Source organism: Petaurus breviceps, unplaced genomic scaffold (assembly GCF_028583685.1).
Source record: "Petaurus breviceps papuanus isolate PSGF00001 unplaced genomic scaffold, PetGlider_PUasm1.0 126, whole genome shotgun sequence".
In the NCBI taxonomy this organism is placed as follows: Eukaryota; Metazoa; Chordata; class Mammalia; order Diprotodontia; family Petauridae; genus Petaurus; species Petaurus breviceps.
This window is the reverse complement of record NW_027185655.1, coordinates 55,735,458-55,750,719: the sequence shown is the minus strand read 5'-3', so window position 1 is coordinate 55,750,719 and position 15,262 is coordinate 55,735,458. Positions and strand designations below refer to the sequence as shown.

At 37.4% G+C, this 15,262-nt stretch overlaps 1 protein-coding gene across 3 annotated transcripts in view; it reads left to right on the top strand.

Annotated features, from left to right (window-relative positions):
- TRAPPC11 (trafficking protein particle complex subunit 11) overlaps positions 1-15,262 on the top strand; it is an 88,480-nt gene that overhangs the window by 54,267 nt on the left and 18,951 nt on the right. For all 3 annotated transcript variants that reach the window (XM_069096486.1, XM_069096496.1, XM_069096480.1), the window contains exons 22-25: positions 8,386-8,507; positions 11,344-11,463; positions 13,905-13,970; positions 14,073-14,229. In XM_069096486.1, the coding sequence (XP_068952587.1) occupies positions 8,386-8,507; positions 11,344-11,463; positions 13,905-13,970; positions 14,073-14,229 (465 nt within the window). The remainder of the gene's footprint in view (positions 1-8,385; positions 8,508-11,343; positions 11,464-13,904; positions 13,971-14,072; positions 14,230-15,262) is intronic.

Sequence of the window (15,262 nt, the reverse complement as noted above, 5' to 3'; positions counted from 1 at the left end):
AGAAACAAAAAGCCTAAATACCACATTTCAGGGCTAAAAGAAAATTATAAAGTACTGGAACTCAAGGGGTAAGTGTAAATTGATAGATCCCATAGCATGCCACCAGAGAGGAATCACAGATTTATCTTAGCCAGAAATGTATTTGCCAGGCTGTGGAATTGTCAGGTCAAAGAGGAAGTATTACAGGGGTGGCTAGGTGGTGCAGTGAATAGAGCACCAGCCCTGGAATGAGGAGGATCTGAGTTCAAATGTGACCTCAGACACTTAACACAAAAACTAGCCATGTGACCTTGGGCAAATCACTTAACCCCAATTGCCCTCTAAAAAGCCAAAAAAAAAAAAAAATCATCAAAATAAAAAGAAAGTTTGGGGCAGCTAGGTGGCGCAATGAATAGAGCACCAGCCCTGCAGGAGGACCTGAGTTCAGTTCCGGCCTCAGACACTTAACACCCACACAAAAAAACTAGCCGTGTAACCCTGGGCAAGTTACTTAACCACAATTGCGCTCCAAAAGGCAAAAAAAAAAAAACAGAAAAAGAAGTAACTAGGGACGGCCAGGTAGCATAGCGAGTAAGAGCACCGGCCCCAAAGTTGGGATGACCTGGGATCAAATCCAGGCTCTGACATTTAGCACCACACCCAGAAATCACTGGACATGTAACCTTGAGCAAGTTACTTAACCCCAGTTGCTTTACCAAAAAAAAAAAAAAAGAAGTATTCTGATAAAGAACTAAAGAAAATTAGAATGTGATTTATTGAAAAGCAAAAGAAAACCATTTCCCTCAGAGGAGTACTTAATCCTACAAAGTTGAACATGATCCTCTAGGAAGTAGAAAATAGGCTTTTAAAATAGTTGATTTCTAAGTATTTCTTTTGAAAAAGCTTTAATTGGTTTGGGCACAATGATACTTACCTGGGATCCTCATTGCTGGAGAGTATAAAACTGGTGGTATACTTGGTCTTGGGAATTCTGAGCTCTAGAAAGATCAGAGCCAATTTGGTGTTCACATGACACATCTGTGTACTGCTACTAATATGACGTGCCACTGAGAGTAGAAGACCACCAGGCTGCCCAAGGAGAGGCATTGCTCTGTTTGACTTCATGACTTGGGTGAGAGCAAGGACCTAAGTCCAAGGATTTACAGGAAATTGATACTTGAGAAGGTAGTGCAAGCATGAACTTTATTACTTTGCAGTACAGCAAACAGGCAAAAACAGCAGCGCGCACACACACACACACACACACACACACACACACACACACACACCCCACCCCCCACACACACTGTGTGGCAACACAAACAGGACACACAGGACCAAAGTCACTCAAATGAGGGAGATGTGTACAGTGGCAAAATTTGGATGGGAGAAGTCACCTGATCAAAGTGGGGTTTGGGTAGGGAAGTTTTATACCTTAATAAGGGGCTTGGTTGAGAACAGGTAATTAATGTAACAGGTAACTAATCCCAAATATGGGAGGGTACATTCCTAATCAAACCCAGATGTGGGAGGGAAATACTCTGAGCCATTTATTGATACCAGACTCAGATGGGGAAGTTTCCTAACTGGAATCAGAAATTGATTGAGGGTCCAAATCTATAATTGGAGATCCCAGAAAGAGGTATTGGCACATAGTGTCTAGAGTCAGCTATGAGCCTCATCCAGTCAGTACAATGGTTATTAGTGTCACTTAGCCTAAAGTAACTCCACGTTGGAGTCCTATCACTTATGCTACAACATCAAACAGTATCACGATTATTACAGGCAGATTGTAAAAACACAACAGGTCAAGCCTTCAGTGCTGATCATATTGGAATCAGACCAGTGAGTGGTTGCTGTACTTCCAGCCTAAGTACAGTCTCTGAAAGCAAAGGAAATAAAATAAAACAAGAAGAAGCTAGGACTGCTCAGTCTTTGAAATACAAATAAGAAATAAAAAATAAACAAGTTTATACAGCTCAAAAGAACTAGGAGGGGCAGCTAGGTGGTGCAGTGAATAGAGCACCAGCCCTGGAGTCAGGAGGACCTGAGTTCAGATCTGGCCTCAGACACTTGACATACTTACTAGCCATGTGACTTTGGGCAAGTCACTTAACCCCAATTGCCCTCCCCCCCCCAAAAAAAGAACTAGGTAAGAATTCACTGTTCACATAGTGTTATCCCTTGGTTGTCTCATATCTAAGAGTAAATTAAAGAATCCAGAGAAACTCTGGACCTGGGCTCCCCCCCCCCAAAAAAAAAATACACTAGAGGGAAAATAAATCTTTTTCTTAAATATCTTTAATAAGAACTTGACAATCAAGATACAAACATAAAACCAAATGCCATTCCTTAAAAGATAAGTGGTCAAAGGGTATAAACAGTCAGTTCCAAAAGAACTGCAAACTATAGGCTACTATGTGAAGGAATACACTAAAACAGTAATAAGAAAAATGCAAATCAAAATAGCCCTGAAGACTTCACACCAACAAATTGGGAAAGATGACAAAAGATAAGAATAATCAATGTTGGAGGGGTGGTCAAAAGATAGGCACACTAATGCTTCATTGGTGGAGCTGTGAATTGGCACATTCATTTTGGAAAGCAATCTGAAATTAAACAAAGAAGGCAACTAAAATGTCCATATTCTTTGATCCAGAGATTCCACTTCTAGGCATATGCCCCCAAAAAAGTAAATGACAAGAAAATCATCATATACACCAAAAGAGTTATAGCAGGATTTTTTGTGGTAGTAAAAACTGGAAACAGAGTAGATGCCCACTGATTAGGAATAAAAAAAATTGTACATAAATGGAATGGAATATTACTGTGCTGTAAGAATCAGTAAGCAAGATGTATAGAGATACATGGGAAGCTTTATATGTGAACTAATGCAAAGTGAAATAAGCAGAACCTAAAAATAGACATACACAATGCCTACAGCAGTGTAAATGCAAAGAGTAATGGCAACAGCAAAGCAGCTGAAAATCAAATACTGTTTGATTCTGAACAAGAGATATGAGAAGACATCTCCTTTTGCTTTTTTGTAGAAGTGGGAGACTATGGGTTTGGGATAGTAAAGATAATGTCAAACTTTTAAAAATATATTAATTTTTCAGGAAAAAAAATTTTCTTTTCATATTTTATTATAAGGGATAGCTCATTGGCAAGCAGTTTGAGGAGGAAGAAATACAATTGAAAATATAGGTGATTACAGATTAAAGATCAATAAAATTATTTTTAAAAGAAGGAAAATATAATGCCACATAATTTCTTCATGACACACTTGTGAAACTGAGAATCTAAAATAAAATCCATTTTTAGGAAAGTATCCTAAAGAAGAAAGAGGAGAGAGAGGAAGGGACTTCTTGAAATTGGGGTATGACATGTGAAAGATGGGGTTAGGAGAAATGAGGCATCAAATGAAGCACAGTGTTACGTGAGCCAGGTGAGGTAAGGTTTAAAAAGGTTTATATTAATAGAAGTAAAATAATAGTGATCAGGGAAATAGGCTAGAATAGGGAGAGGGGAGAGTGGTATCTGTGTGTGAGAACAGGTTAAGAAAAATATTGCCATGCATCATGCCTAATAATGATATTATTGAAGAGGAAGGATGAAGAGGAATGATCCTGAGAAAGCATATTGAGCACTTTAAAAGTTTTTTTAATAAAATAAGTATTAGTTTTTCTCTCCTTCAAATCCCAGTAATCCTAGCTGTAAATGTTAATGAAATAAACTTATCTATTAATGGAAAATTAACATACTTAAACATAGAATTTGATTCAGAATTAAAATGAGGGATAGTAGTAAAATGTATGCCTTACCTAAATCTAAAAAAATAGGAATTGTAATTGTTTTCAGATGTGAAAATGAATGGATATGTAAAAACCTAACTTAATAAAATGGGAAATAGCTAATCTAAAGAAAATAATCTCAGAGAAAAGGAACAAGTCAAAAATGAATTCTCAGAGGGGAAAAACCCAGTAAATCAGAAAAACCCAGTGAGGCATTGTTCTCATAAATACCAAATTTATAAACTCTATCAAATATTTAAATGGCACATAAGTCATTTGCTATATAAATGGCAAAAATAGAGAAAGAAAGCATCTTATTGAACTCTTGAGACAAAATAGTAATAACAAAAGTAATCAACACATAATTATATCCAAAGATGTAGAAAATGCCAGTGACATGATATATGGAAATCATTTATGTTAAAATCAATGGAGAACATATCAATAAAAGACCCTTTCCCTAATACAAAAAGCCTATTTATCTAAAACCAAATTCTGACATTATTTGTAATGGAGATACACAAGAAACTCTCCCAGTAAGATTAGGGGTGAAGCAAGAATGTCTATCGTCTCCACTGTTATTTGACATCGTGCTAGAAATACTAACTGCAGCAATACAACACAAAAGGAAATGAAGAGAATAAGCATTGCCATTGAGGAAGCAAAATAATTTCTATTTGTAAGTGATGTGATATTAACTGGAGAACTCTAGAAATCACCAAAAAACTGCTAATAAATCTTTTTTTTAATGCTTTATTAACTTCTGATTTACATCATTCGTTTCCGCCAGATTTTGAGTTACAAATTTTCTCCCTGTTTTTCCCCCACCCATCCCCCCAAAACAGCAGTCCCACAGGATATCCACACCTCCAATCTGCTCTCTCCCATATTTTCTCCCATACCCATTTCAACTTTTCCAGTGGATCTCTATGCCTCAGTGCCTGTATTCTTAATTACATGTAAGATGGTATTAATAATAGTATATATTATATATATATATATATATATATTTGAATATTTGATTTTAAAACTTTCAATTCCAGATTCATTCCCTTCCCCCTCTGCCACCCACCCCCACTGGGGAGACAAGCAGTTCAGTATAGGTTGTACATGTGCAGCTAATGCAAAACAATAAGGTAGTAGATATATTGTAAAAGACTTACTATATTTCCCTCCTTCCTATCCCACCTCCCACTTGTTCTATTCTCTACTTTAATCCTGTCCCTTTTCAAAAGTGGGTGCTTCCAACTTCCCTCCCCTGCAGCCTGCCCTCCCTTCCATCATCCCCCCTCTCATCCCCTTCCCCGCCTATTCTCCTTGAGGGTGAGATCCCCTATTTAGTGTGTATTTCCTTCCCTCCTCAAGCCAGATTCAATAGGAATAAGGTTGACCCATTCCCTTTTGCCTTCCTGTTCTTCCCCTCCATTGTAACCATTTTCCTTTGCCTCTTCTGTATGAGATAGTTTGCTCCAATCTGTCTCTCCCCATCTTCTCTCATTATATTCCTCTCACCTCTTAATTTCACCTTTTAAGTATCATCTCTTCCTGTTAAATTGGTACTGTGCCCTCTATCTATGTATACCTGTAAACGTATATACACACATTCACATATGTCTTCATATACCCACAAACCCTCATATAAAGACATATATATATATTTCTAATCCCTTCAATTACTGAGAAAAGTTTCATAAGTTACAATTATTGTTTTTCCATGTAGGAATGTTAATAATTCAACTCTGATAAGTTCCTTATGATTTCTTTTCCCTGTTTACCTTCTCATGCTTCTCTTGCTTCTTGTATCTGAATGTCAAATTTTCTATTCAACTCTGGTTTTTTCAGCAAGAATGCTTGAAAGTCCTGTATTCCACTGAATGACCATATTTTCCCCTGAAACATGATACTCAGTTTTGCTGGGTAGGTGACTCTTGATTTTAATCCCAGCTCCCTTGACCTCTGGAATATCACATTCCAAGCCCTTTGATCCCTCAGTGTAGAAGCTGCCAGATCCTAGGTTATCCTGATTGTGTTTCCACAATATTCAAATTGTTTCTTCCTGGCTGCTTGTAATATTCTCTCCTTAATCTGCGAATTCCGGAAACTGGCTATAATATTCCTAGGAGTTTTCTTTTTGGGATCTTTTTCAGGAGGTGATCAGTGGATTCTTTCAACCTCTATTTTGCCCGCTCATTCTAAACCATGAGGGCAGTTTTCTTTGAGAACTTCCTGGAGGATGCATTCTAGGTTCTTACTTTGGTCATGTCTTTCAGGTAGTCCAATAATTTTTAAATTATCTCTCCTGGATCTATTTTCCAGGTCAGTGGTTTTTCCCATAGATATTTCACATTGCCTTCTATTCTTTCATTTGTTTGGATCTGTTTAACAGCATCTTGATTTCTCATAAAGTCATTAGCTTCCATTTGCTGCAATCTAATTCTGAAGCAATGATTCTCCTCAGTGAGCTTTTGAGATTCTTTTTCCATCTGGCAAATTCGACTTTTTAAGGCATTCTTCTCCTCATTGCCTTTTTGAGCCTCCTTTGCCATTTGAGTCAGTCTGTTTTTTAAGGTATTATTTTCTTCAGTCAGGGTGTTGACTCTCATTTCATAATTTTCTTGCATTGTTCTCATTTCTCTTCCCAATTTTTCCTCCACTTCTCTTATCTGCTTCTTAAGGTCCTCTATAGCCTGTAACCAGCTTGTATTTTCCTTTGAAGCTTTTGGTGCAGGAGTTCTGACTTCACTGTTTTCCTCCTGTTCCATGCCTTGCTCTTTCTTATCCCCAAAATAGGAGTGTAATGTTGGAATCTTCTGTCTGCTTTGTTTCCTTTGCCTGCTCATTTTGCCACTCAATGATTTGACTTCTGGGCTTTTTGCCACAGTAGGACTCTGCCACCAGACACGGGAGTTTTCGTCCCAAAAGCTGCCGGACGTATTAGATGGATGCCCTCTCTGAGGTCTCCACACGCTCTGGCAAGCTGGACACACACCCCAGGACCCTCCACCCTAGACTGCAATCCAGATCCAAGCAGGTTAAAGCAAGAGCGATGACCCCTCAGACTGGTGCTTGGTCCCCCTACACTCTGCAGGCCAGGAGCAGAAGCCGCCACGTGGCGCTGGCAGGCTGTGCCATCATCTCAGCAGTTTCTCGCCCCGGGGGTAAAAGCCACGCACTCCCACTTACTGGGTCCCAAAGTCCAGACTGCACTGGCCTCTCACCTTGTCCTTCGTATCTATGTATTGATAAATCTGGAAACAGCCACAGCTGCTGCTGATCTGGAGTCCCTCTGGCTGGCGGCTGGTCAGGCCTGCCCTGGGGCTAAAGCCTCAGCGTGGTGCTGGGCTTGTGCTGGCCTGCCGGGCTGTCCTCAGCAGGAGGTTAGCTTCTCTGTGTCATTTTGCGGGTTCTGCAGTTTGTTTAGAGCCCCCTTTTTACATGGATTGGAGAGGGTGGAAGCCAGAGCCACGGGAAGGTCCTGCTTCTACTCTGCCATCTTGGCTCCGCCCAACTGCTAATAAATCTAATTATAAAAACATAAAATAATCAGAGACTAGAAAGTTCCATCTATAACCATGAGAAGAGTTCATAATAAGATACTGGATAGACATAAAATACAAAATAAGCTTATTTATATAAAATTAAACTTTTGCAATAAAATCAGTGCAATAGAATCAGAAAAAAATACAGGTTAAAAAATGCATTTGATATCTGATATGTTTCATGTTCAAAGTCTGTAGGGGGTTGACAGTTCTGTAAGACTGAATCATCAATAAATGCATGTTCAAAAAACAGTTTGTAAAAGAAGTATAAACTGTATCAAACATCAACTGAAAAATGTTTCAAAATTACTGATCATCAGGGACAATTAAAACAACCCAAGAGTCAGTGTTCATCAGACTTGCAAAGATACTGTTGAAGGTTCTGTAGGAAGACAAACAAGCTAATTCACTGCTGGTAGAGCTATTAATTGGTTCCATTATCCTGGAAAGTATTTTAAAATTACATAAGGAAACCCACAAAATTGTTTGTGTCTTTTAACCCAAGAAAATAATAACTTCCATGTACAAGAATATTCATAGCAGTATTATTGTGATAACAAAATATTGAGAAGGCATGTACCTGATGATTGAGAAATGGCTTTACAAATTATGGCAAAGAAATGTAAAAGAATGATGAATATGAAAAAGTCAATGAAACACATGTAAACTTTGTATGAAGTGATGTAGAGTGAAGAAAGCAGAGCCAAAAGAATATGCAGACAATAATTTAAATAAAGTCAGCATGAAGAGGCAACATAATTCATGTTAAATACAATAATCAGTGTTTGGAGCATACTATTAGTGTTAAGGGACATCGCTTTCCTTTTAACAATTGATAAACTGACCTTTGCAGGGGATTGTACTTTATTAGGGAAATTTGGAGTCTATTAGATGTGTCAAAACAATACATTTTTTAAAAAGAAAAAGTTAAAGTATCATGACTCTAAAAAGCCTTTGAATGACAATTAATGGGATTTAGTACTCTTTACATAGTATTAAGTTATTTTATCTCCGTTATTGTGACAATATGACTAATTAATTTTATTTTTACATCATTACTTAAATGTTTTCAGGACAGGATGCCAATCTTACTCAGAAAACTCACGTGACCCTTAATGGAACAGAAATGTGTGATGATTCCTACCCTGCTTTACTTCCTGATATTCCCGTTGGAGATTTGCTGCCAGGGGAACAGGTAAACTTTTTGGTCAAGATTAGGAAAAAAAAATCAATTAGCTCGAGAGGATGCATTTGGAAAGGATTTGGATTTAGGAGATACCAAGTTAAAATTCTGCGTCAGGCTCGTGCTAGTGATATGATTCTTATCAAGCCCTTCAACTGTGGTATGCCTCTTTTTTCTCATCAGGTAAAATAAGGATTATATTACTTGTAGAACTTACTTCAGTTTTGTTATGAAGATCATGTGAAATAATGCATGTAAAGTACATTTGAAAACTTAGTATTATATAAACGTTAAATCATTGTTACTATTTCAAATCATCAGTGACTACTGAAATGATAACAGAATTCCCTGAGACCTACAATTGTCTTAGCTTCTAATAGATTTTTTTTCTCTAATATGCTCTTGTTAGAGTCCTGAAATTCTCCTCTGTTTAGAACAGATGTTGGAAGTTCCAGGTCATGTTACTAATAAATTAGGAGAGGACTAAACATTTTTGAATCTCTCCTAACTCAAAAAAAACAGCAGCCTTCCAAAAGAAGAATTTTCTTCCAGTAGTAGAGCAATTATAGTTGAATATGCAAGACAAGAAAGCAAGAAACCCAACAAAGTAACAACAGCCTTATGAATTAGCCCTGGGGAATGCTAATCCCTCACATGTTCATTCGATATCTTTCCCGCAGCTGCCTCTATATTTTGTAGGGATACACAGACCGACACATAGGCTTGTGTTTTAGGATTCACACATGGATTCCCCCTCTTAGGTCAGAGATTTTACCAGTAAATCCATCCCTCATCTTGTCCCCCATCCCACCGTAACAGGCAGCTGACATTAACTACCCAGCCCTTGAGAAGAATCTGACTTTCTTCTGCCTGGGGCAGTTCCCTATGTTGGGGTGCTCCAAGACTCTGCTCAAAATATCTACTTCTCCCCGAAACTGCAAAAAGTAGTGAATACTTATTCATCTCACCCAGAGAAAGGAAGTAGATATAGAACTAGGGCAGAGTCCAGCATACCATACAGCAAGCCTGAACAAAAAGGAATTGAAATTCATTTGATTCCCGTCCTGTTCCCATTGGCTACTTAGGGCTACTTAGGGACTAGACTGGTGAAAACTAAATTCTCTAATGTGTAAGGATGCTAATGCAGTTTTGCAGTTCAGCATATAATGTATACCTGCCATCAAAAGGAAAAGAATCAAAGTGACAGGGGAATGCATGTTTTTAACAAGGCTAAAACCAAAGATTTCAATAGGAAGAAAGTTAAATCAAAAACTTAGAGTACAAATAGATAAATCAACATTGTGCTAAGATTAGGAAGAAGGACTACATCAAAAAACTTAAAAACTTTTCTGAATATCATGGAACAAAAGAAATTGAACCAATGCCTGGTACATGCCTATAGAATCACAAGAGAACATGAAACAAGAAAATGTTTCAGAATGTCTCAAAAGAAAGATAAAACATACAACATGTTAGAAGAGAAAAAATAATAGAGCTTAGGACTTGTACAATATAAATAATTAGCAGAATAGTAAACTTAAATCCATAGTAGTAAATTTCTCTATAGAAGTATAAGATAACAACAAATTGGTAATAAAAGCATATTGCAGTAAGGGACAGTCTGGAAGAATAGAAGAAAATAGTAATAACATTAAACGAATACATGATCAATATATAAGCAAAAGCCATTGATCTCAAGGACAGGATACATCTGGGCAATTTAGGGATCATAAGTCTTCCAGAAGAACATAACAGATTTAAAAAAAAAAAAAACCCACCCAGCACTTGTGAATATAGAAATCAAAGCACCAGTTGATTGAATCTACATCCCTTCAGTGGCTAATTTCAATAAATCCAGTGAAATTCTGCAGATGACCAGGAGAGCAGATATTGGAACAAACACCTGTAGTTTAGAGGAGTAGAACTGATGAAATAATTGATCCTGTGATTTACAAGACTTTCCTAGTAAGCATTTTCTTCTTGTTGAAAATTTAATATTTTTGTGGAGTTCTAAAATATAATCAAAAAAAAGGACAATAAAACTCTGCTCTTATGATAGATCTGAATTAGTAAAAAGGTGGTTAATAATATATATTTTTCCTTTTAGGCTCTTGGATCATGGTATATGTTTAAACTAGAAATGTTATTGTTCAGTTGTTTGTCCTTCTTGTCTAACTCTTTGTGACCCCATTTGGGGTTTTCTTGGCAAAGATACTGGAGTAATTTGTCATTCCCTTCTCCAGCTCATTTGGCAGATGAGAAAACTGAGGCAAACAGGATGAAATGACTTGCCCAGGGTCACACAGTTAGTCTTAGTCAGATGTGAGTTCAGGAAGATGAGTCTCCCTGACTGCAGGCCTGGCGCTCTATCCACTGTACTGCCTAGCTCTCCTAAAAAATAGAAATGTAGAATTTTTGAAAAAAACATTTTTTTGCAACATTATCTAGTAAAGCAAAAGCAATGCATTTTTAACCTTCAGTTCTGTAGTAACTTAAAACATCAACCTAAAACCCTAGAGAACCAGTGTAGTGTAGTGTAGTGGAAGAAGTCCTGTGGGCTCTCTGAGAGCTGGGCCTGTCTGTGGCCTCTTTTGTGTCTCTAGTGCCTAGCACAGTGCTTGCTACATGGCAGACACTTAATAAATGCTTATTGATTGATTGATAAAGAGACCTGCGTTTAAATCCTGGCTCCAGCATTTACCTGTTTGGTGTTCTTGGCAAAGGCGCTTAGTGTGGGCCTGAGTTTTGTCACCTCTGAAGTGAGGAGAATAATAATTGTGCTACCTGCAGGCTGTTGTGCATTTTGCATCACATAAATTTGAATTATTTTTATCCTGCCTCCTTACAGCTGGAAAAAACATTATATATTCGTTGTGGAACAGTGGGTTCAAGAATGTTTCTTGTATATATTTCTTACTTGATCAACACAACTGTTGAAGGAAAAGAAATTGTTTGTAAATGTCACAAGGTAAGCCTTTTTTCCGTCTCTCTTTTGACTTCTAGATTAGTTTATTGGAGTAGAATGAAGCTTTAGCATCTTCTTAGCAGGTTTCTTTGCAATGATAATTTTTTTTTTTGCTCCTGAACCTGATAACTCTGAGATTCATGGTACATTTATGACAGTGCATCGAGGATCAGTAACTTTGTTAGTGAGGAAATCTCCTCTGCTGACAGAAATCACAGCCCACCCACAGCTCACAAGATTAGTCTTAGGTTACCTCACAGTCAGTGTCAAGTGCCTTACCCAGGGTCACACATTTGTAAGTAGCAACTGGGTGGTAGAGTAGATAGAACACCAGTCTGGAAAGACCTGTTTTCAAATTTGGCCTCAGATACTTACTAGCTGCATGAAGGTTCAAGTCACTTAGTTATTCCCTCCCAACCCCCCAGGTTCCTCATCTGTAAAATGGGGATAATAATAGCCTCTTTCTCCCAGGATTTTTGGAAAGATTGAAAGGAAAAATGTTTATAAAACATTTTGAAAACATTCAAGTGCTTGATAAATGTTAGCTATTATTAAATGTCAGAATTTGAACCTAGGTCTTCCTGAGTCCAGGTTTATCATTGAAACCTCTACATCTTAGAATAGAAATGCTTCAACATGATATTAGTCAGCAGTAGGCCCAATAAGAGGCTTCTTGGACTAGCCCATTGAAAAAGTCACTAGGGAACATCTTAGGCAGATGCTCTGATTCATCCACAGAAAGGAAGGGGCCACATACCAAGGAACTCTCTTTCATCATAGTGGTTTTTTGGTCTCTCTGCATCCCTAGCTCTCTTTGGGTTAAACCAGTAGTGGCATTAGAAGAGAAAGGGCTTTAAGATACCCTGGAAAAGGAATATAATTGAAATTCATTGTCTTAAAGCCCTGTGACCAAGAGATAAAAATTTATTCATTGATAGCACTAATTAAGCACCCACAAAGCCTTGTACTTTTTGACTGCTGCATAGATGATGCTGGTTCAGTATCACTTAATGGAGATAGAGATTGGACGGGAGGGGTCCAGTGTATGGACCAAATACCATCTGATTGTGGATTTGTTTGCTAGGATTGCCCAGGGTGCCAAGTCGTAATCTCTGGGGACTTATGTATAGTCCTGGGCATTTTGTTGTGGAGGTTACCTAGTTAGGGACCTAGTTTCTACCTGCTTGACATGGTGACGTGGTTTTTCCTATTTAGGGAGTCCAAGTGCACTGCTGCATTTACCATGTTTCCTCAGATCACAGGAGAATGGGTTTAGAATTGGAATAGGGACCAAAGAGGTCATCAGGTTCACGTTCTGCTCTATCCCTTATTTTATGGATGAGGGAACTGAGGCCAGGGAAGATAACTGGCTCGTCTAAAGTCTCACAGGTAGTAAGTATAGGCTTCATAATTTTACCAGCAGAGCCAGCCTTTTTCCCATGGTGCTATACTTCCTCCTCTTTTTTTTTCAGACATTGTTGAAATGCTGTAATTCTAACATTATTTGAAACATGTATGTTGTTATTGCTAAGTCCTTGTTCAGTTGTGTCCAACTCTTCATGACCCCTTTTGGGTTTTTCTTGGTAAAGATACTGGAGTGTTTTGCCATTTCCTTCTCCAGCTCATTTTACAGATGAGGAAACTGAGGCAAACAGGGTGAAGTGTCTTGCTCAGAGTCAGATAGCTGAGACACAGTGTCTGAGGCCCGATCTGAGCTCAGGAAGATGTGTCTTCCAGACTCCAGACCCAGCACTTTATCTGATGCGTCACCTAGCGCAGTGTGTATTATAACACCAGAGCATCTTTAGAGCTCTATCCATCAAACTGAATGTTTTGAATCAGCATATAGTAGAGGGAAGAGCTTGGGACAGAGTCAGAAGATCTGGGTTCTGCTTCTGGCTGTCACTGAACCATTTACCTGACCTTGAGCCTTAGAGCTCCCTAGTCTATAAAATAGGGAGAATCAGCACCTATGCACCCTGTCTCCTAGGGTTGTTGTGAGGATCCAGTGAAAGTGAAAGGGCTTCATCCACTGTAAAGCACTACACAACATAAGCTTAAGTCATGAGATTGTCATTACATAGAGTTTTTGGAAAAAATATATTGTCTCTTATTCTTAACCTTATCATCTATTCTTAAATCTCTTCCTCCCCATTTAGCCTTTCATTATAAGAAAGAAAGCATTTAAGCAAAGCCACCTGATACAATCACCATCTCTGATAACATACACTGTTTCATATTCCATAATATTAAAAATATTTCTTTCAAAGAAAAATGGAGGGAGATGCATCACTTAATCTTTATGGATTTTTCTGTTTTATAGGATGGGAATATTTATTGGTCAGATATAGAATCCAAAGTATATCTTGTACTAGATTTATTTTACTCTTTGCTGTTAGAATTTAGAAAAGAAAATTGAATATACTTTCTAAATTCTCTTCCAGGATGAAACTGTAACAATTGAAACCGTCTTTCCATTTGATGTTGCTGTTAAATTTGTCTCTACAAAGGTATGTGCATCTAAAGCCTGCTGGAGATAATTTAGGGATACCAGATATATAAGAATAAAATTACTCTCTAAAATTCTGATAGATCTTTCTTTGTTGTGGCAGTTTGAGCACTTAGAAAGGGTGTATGCAGACATACCCTTTCTGTTGATGACGGACATTTTAAGTGCCTCACCTTGGGCTCTCACCCTTGTATCTAGCCAATTACAGCTTGCTTCTTCCATGATTCCAGTGGATCATCTGCAGTCACATGTGGAAAAAGGTGAGAATTCAGATAAATTCTAATTTAAATATTAAGTAGGCTTTTGAAAATAATATTTACATAGAAATTTTAAATAAGTTACAGAAGTTTAGAATTAAGTTCATTAGAACAAATTCACAATTAAGACAAATAAATTGCCAAATTGTACCCTGCTCTATTTAATTATATAATTATGTATTTTTTGAGAATGTCAAAATAAAAAAACCTAAGGAACTGTATTTAAAGTATATAAGCCAAACCAGTTCCCTTATTTAAAACACATTAAGATATTCAGAATGTGAAAATTAAGAGTTGTTGATAGGGTTTTAGATACTTCAATATTGAATATACTGAAAGCTCTCTGATTTGATTTGGTCTATTCACTTCTACATTTAGGATTCATGCAAACTGATTCCCTTTTTTCAGATATATTTTTTTTATTAAATGTTTCCCAATTGCATTTTAAGAAATGTTTACTATTCATTTTTTAAAATTCTGAGTTCCAAATTCTTTCCTTCCCTCCCACCACACGTATCAGTTATACATGTGCAGTCATACAAAACATATTTCCATGTTGCAAAAGAAAAAGTGCTTCATTTGGCACTCAGAGTTTATCAATTCTCTCTGGAGATGGGTGGCATCATGGATCCTTTGGAATTATCTTAGATCATTGTCTTGATCAAAATAGCTAAGTCATTCACAGTTGAGAATTCTTAAAATATTGCTTATTGTGTACATTTTTGTCTTGGTTCTGCTCTCTTTGATTTGTATAAGTTCATATGTCTTCCCAGGTTTTTCTGAAAACTGTCCCATTCATCATTTCTTATAGCGCAGTAGTATTCCATTACAGTCATATGCCACACCTTCTTCAGCTGTTCCCCAATTTATGAGCATCCAGCTCTTTTCCATCACAAAAAAGAGCTTCTATATTTTTGTATAGATCCTTTCCCCTTTTCTTTGATCTATTTAGGATACAGACCTAGTAATAGTATTATTGGGTCAAAGGGTTATATGTATAGTTTTATAGCTCTTTGGACCTACTTGTGAATTGTTC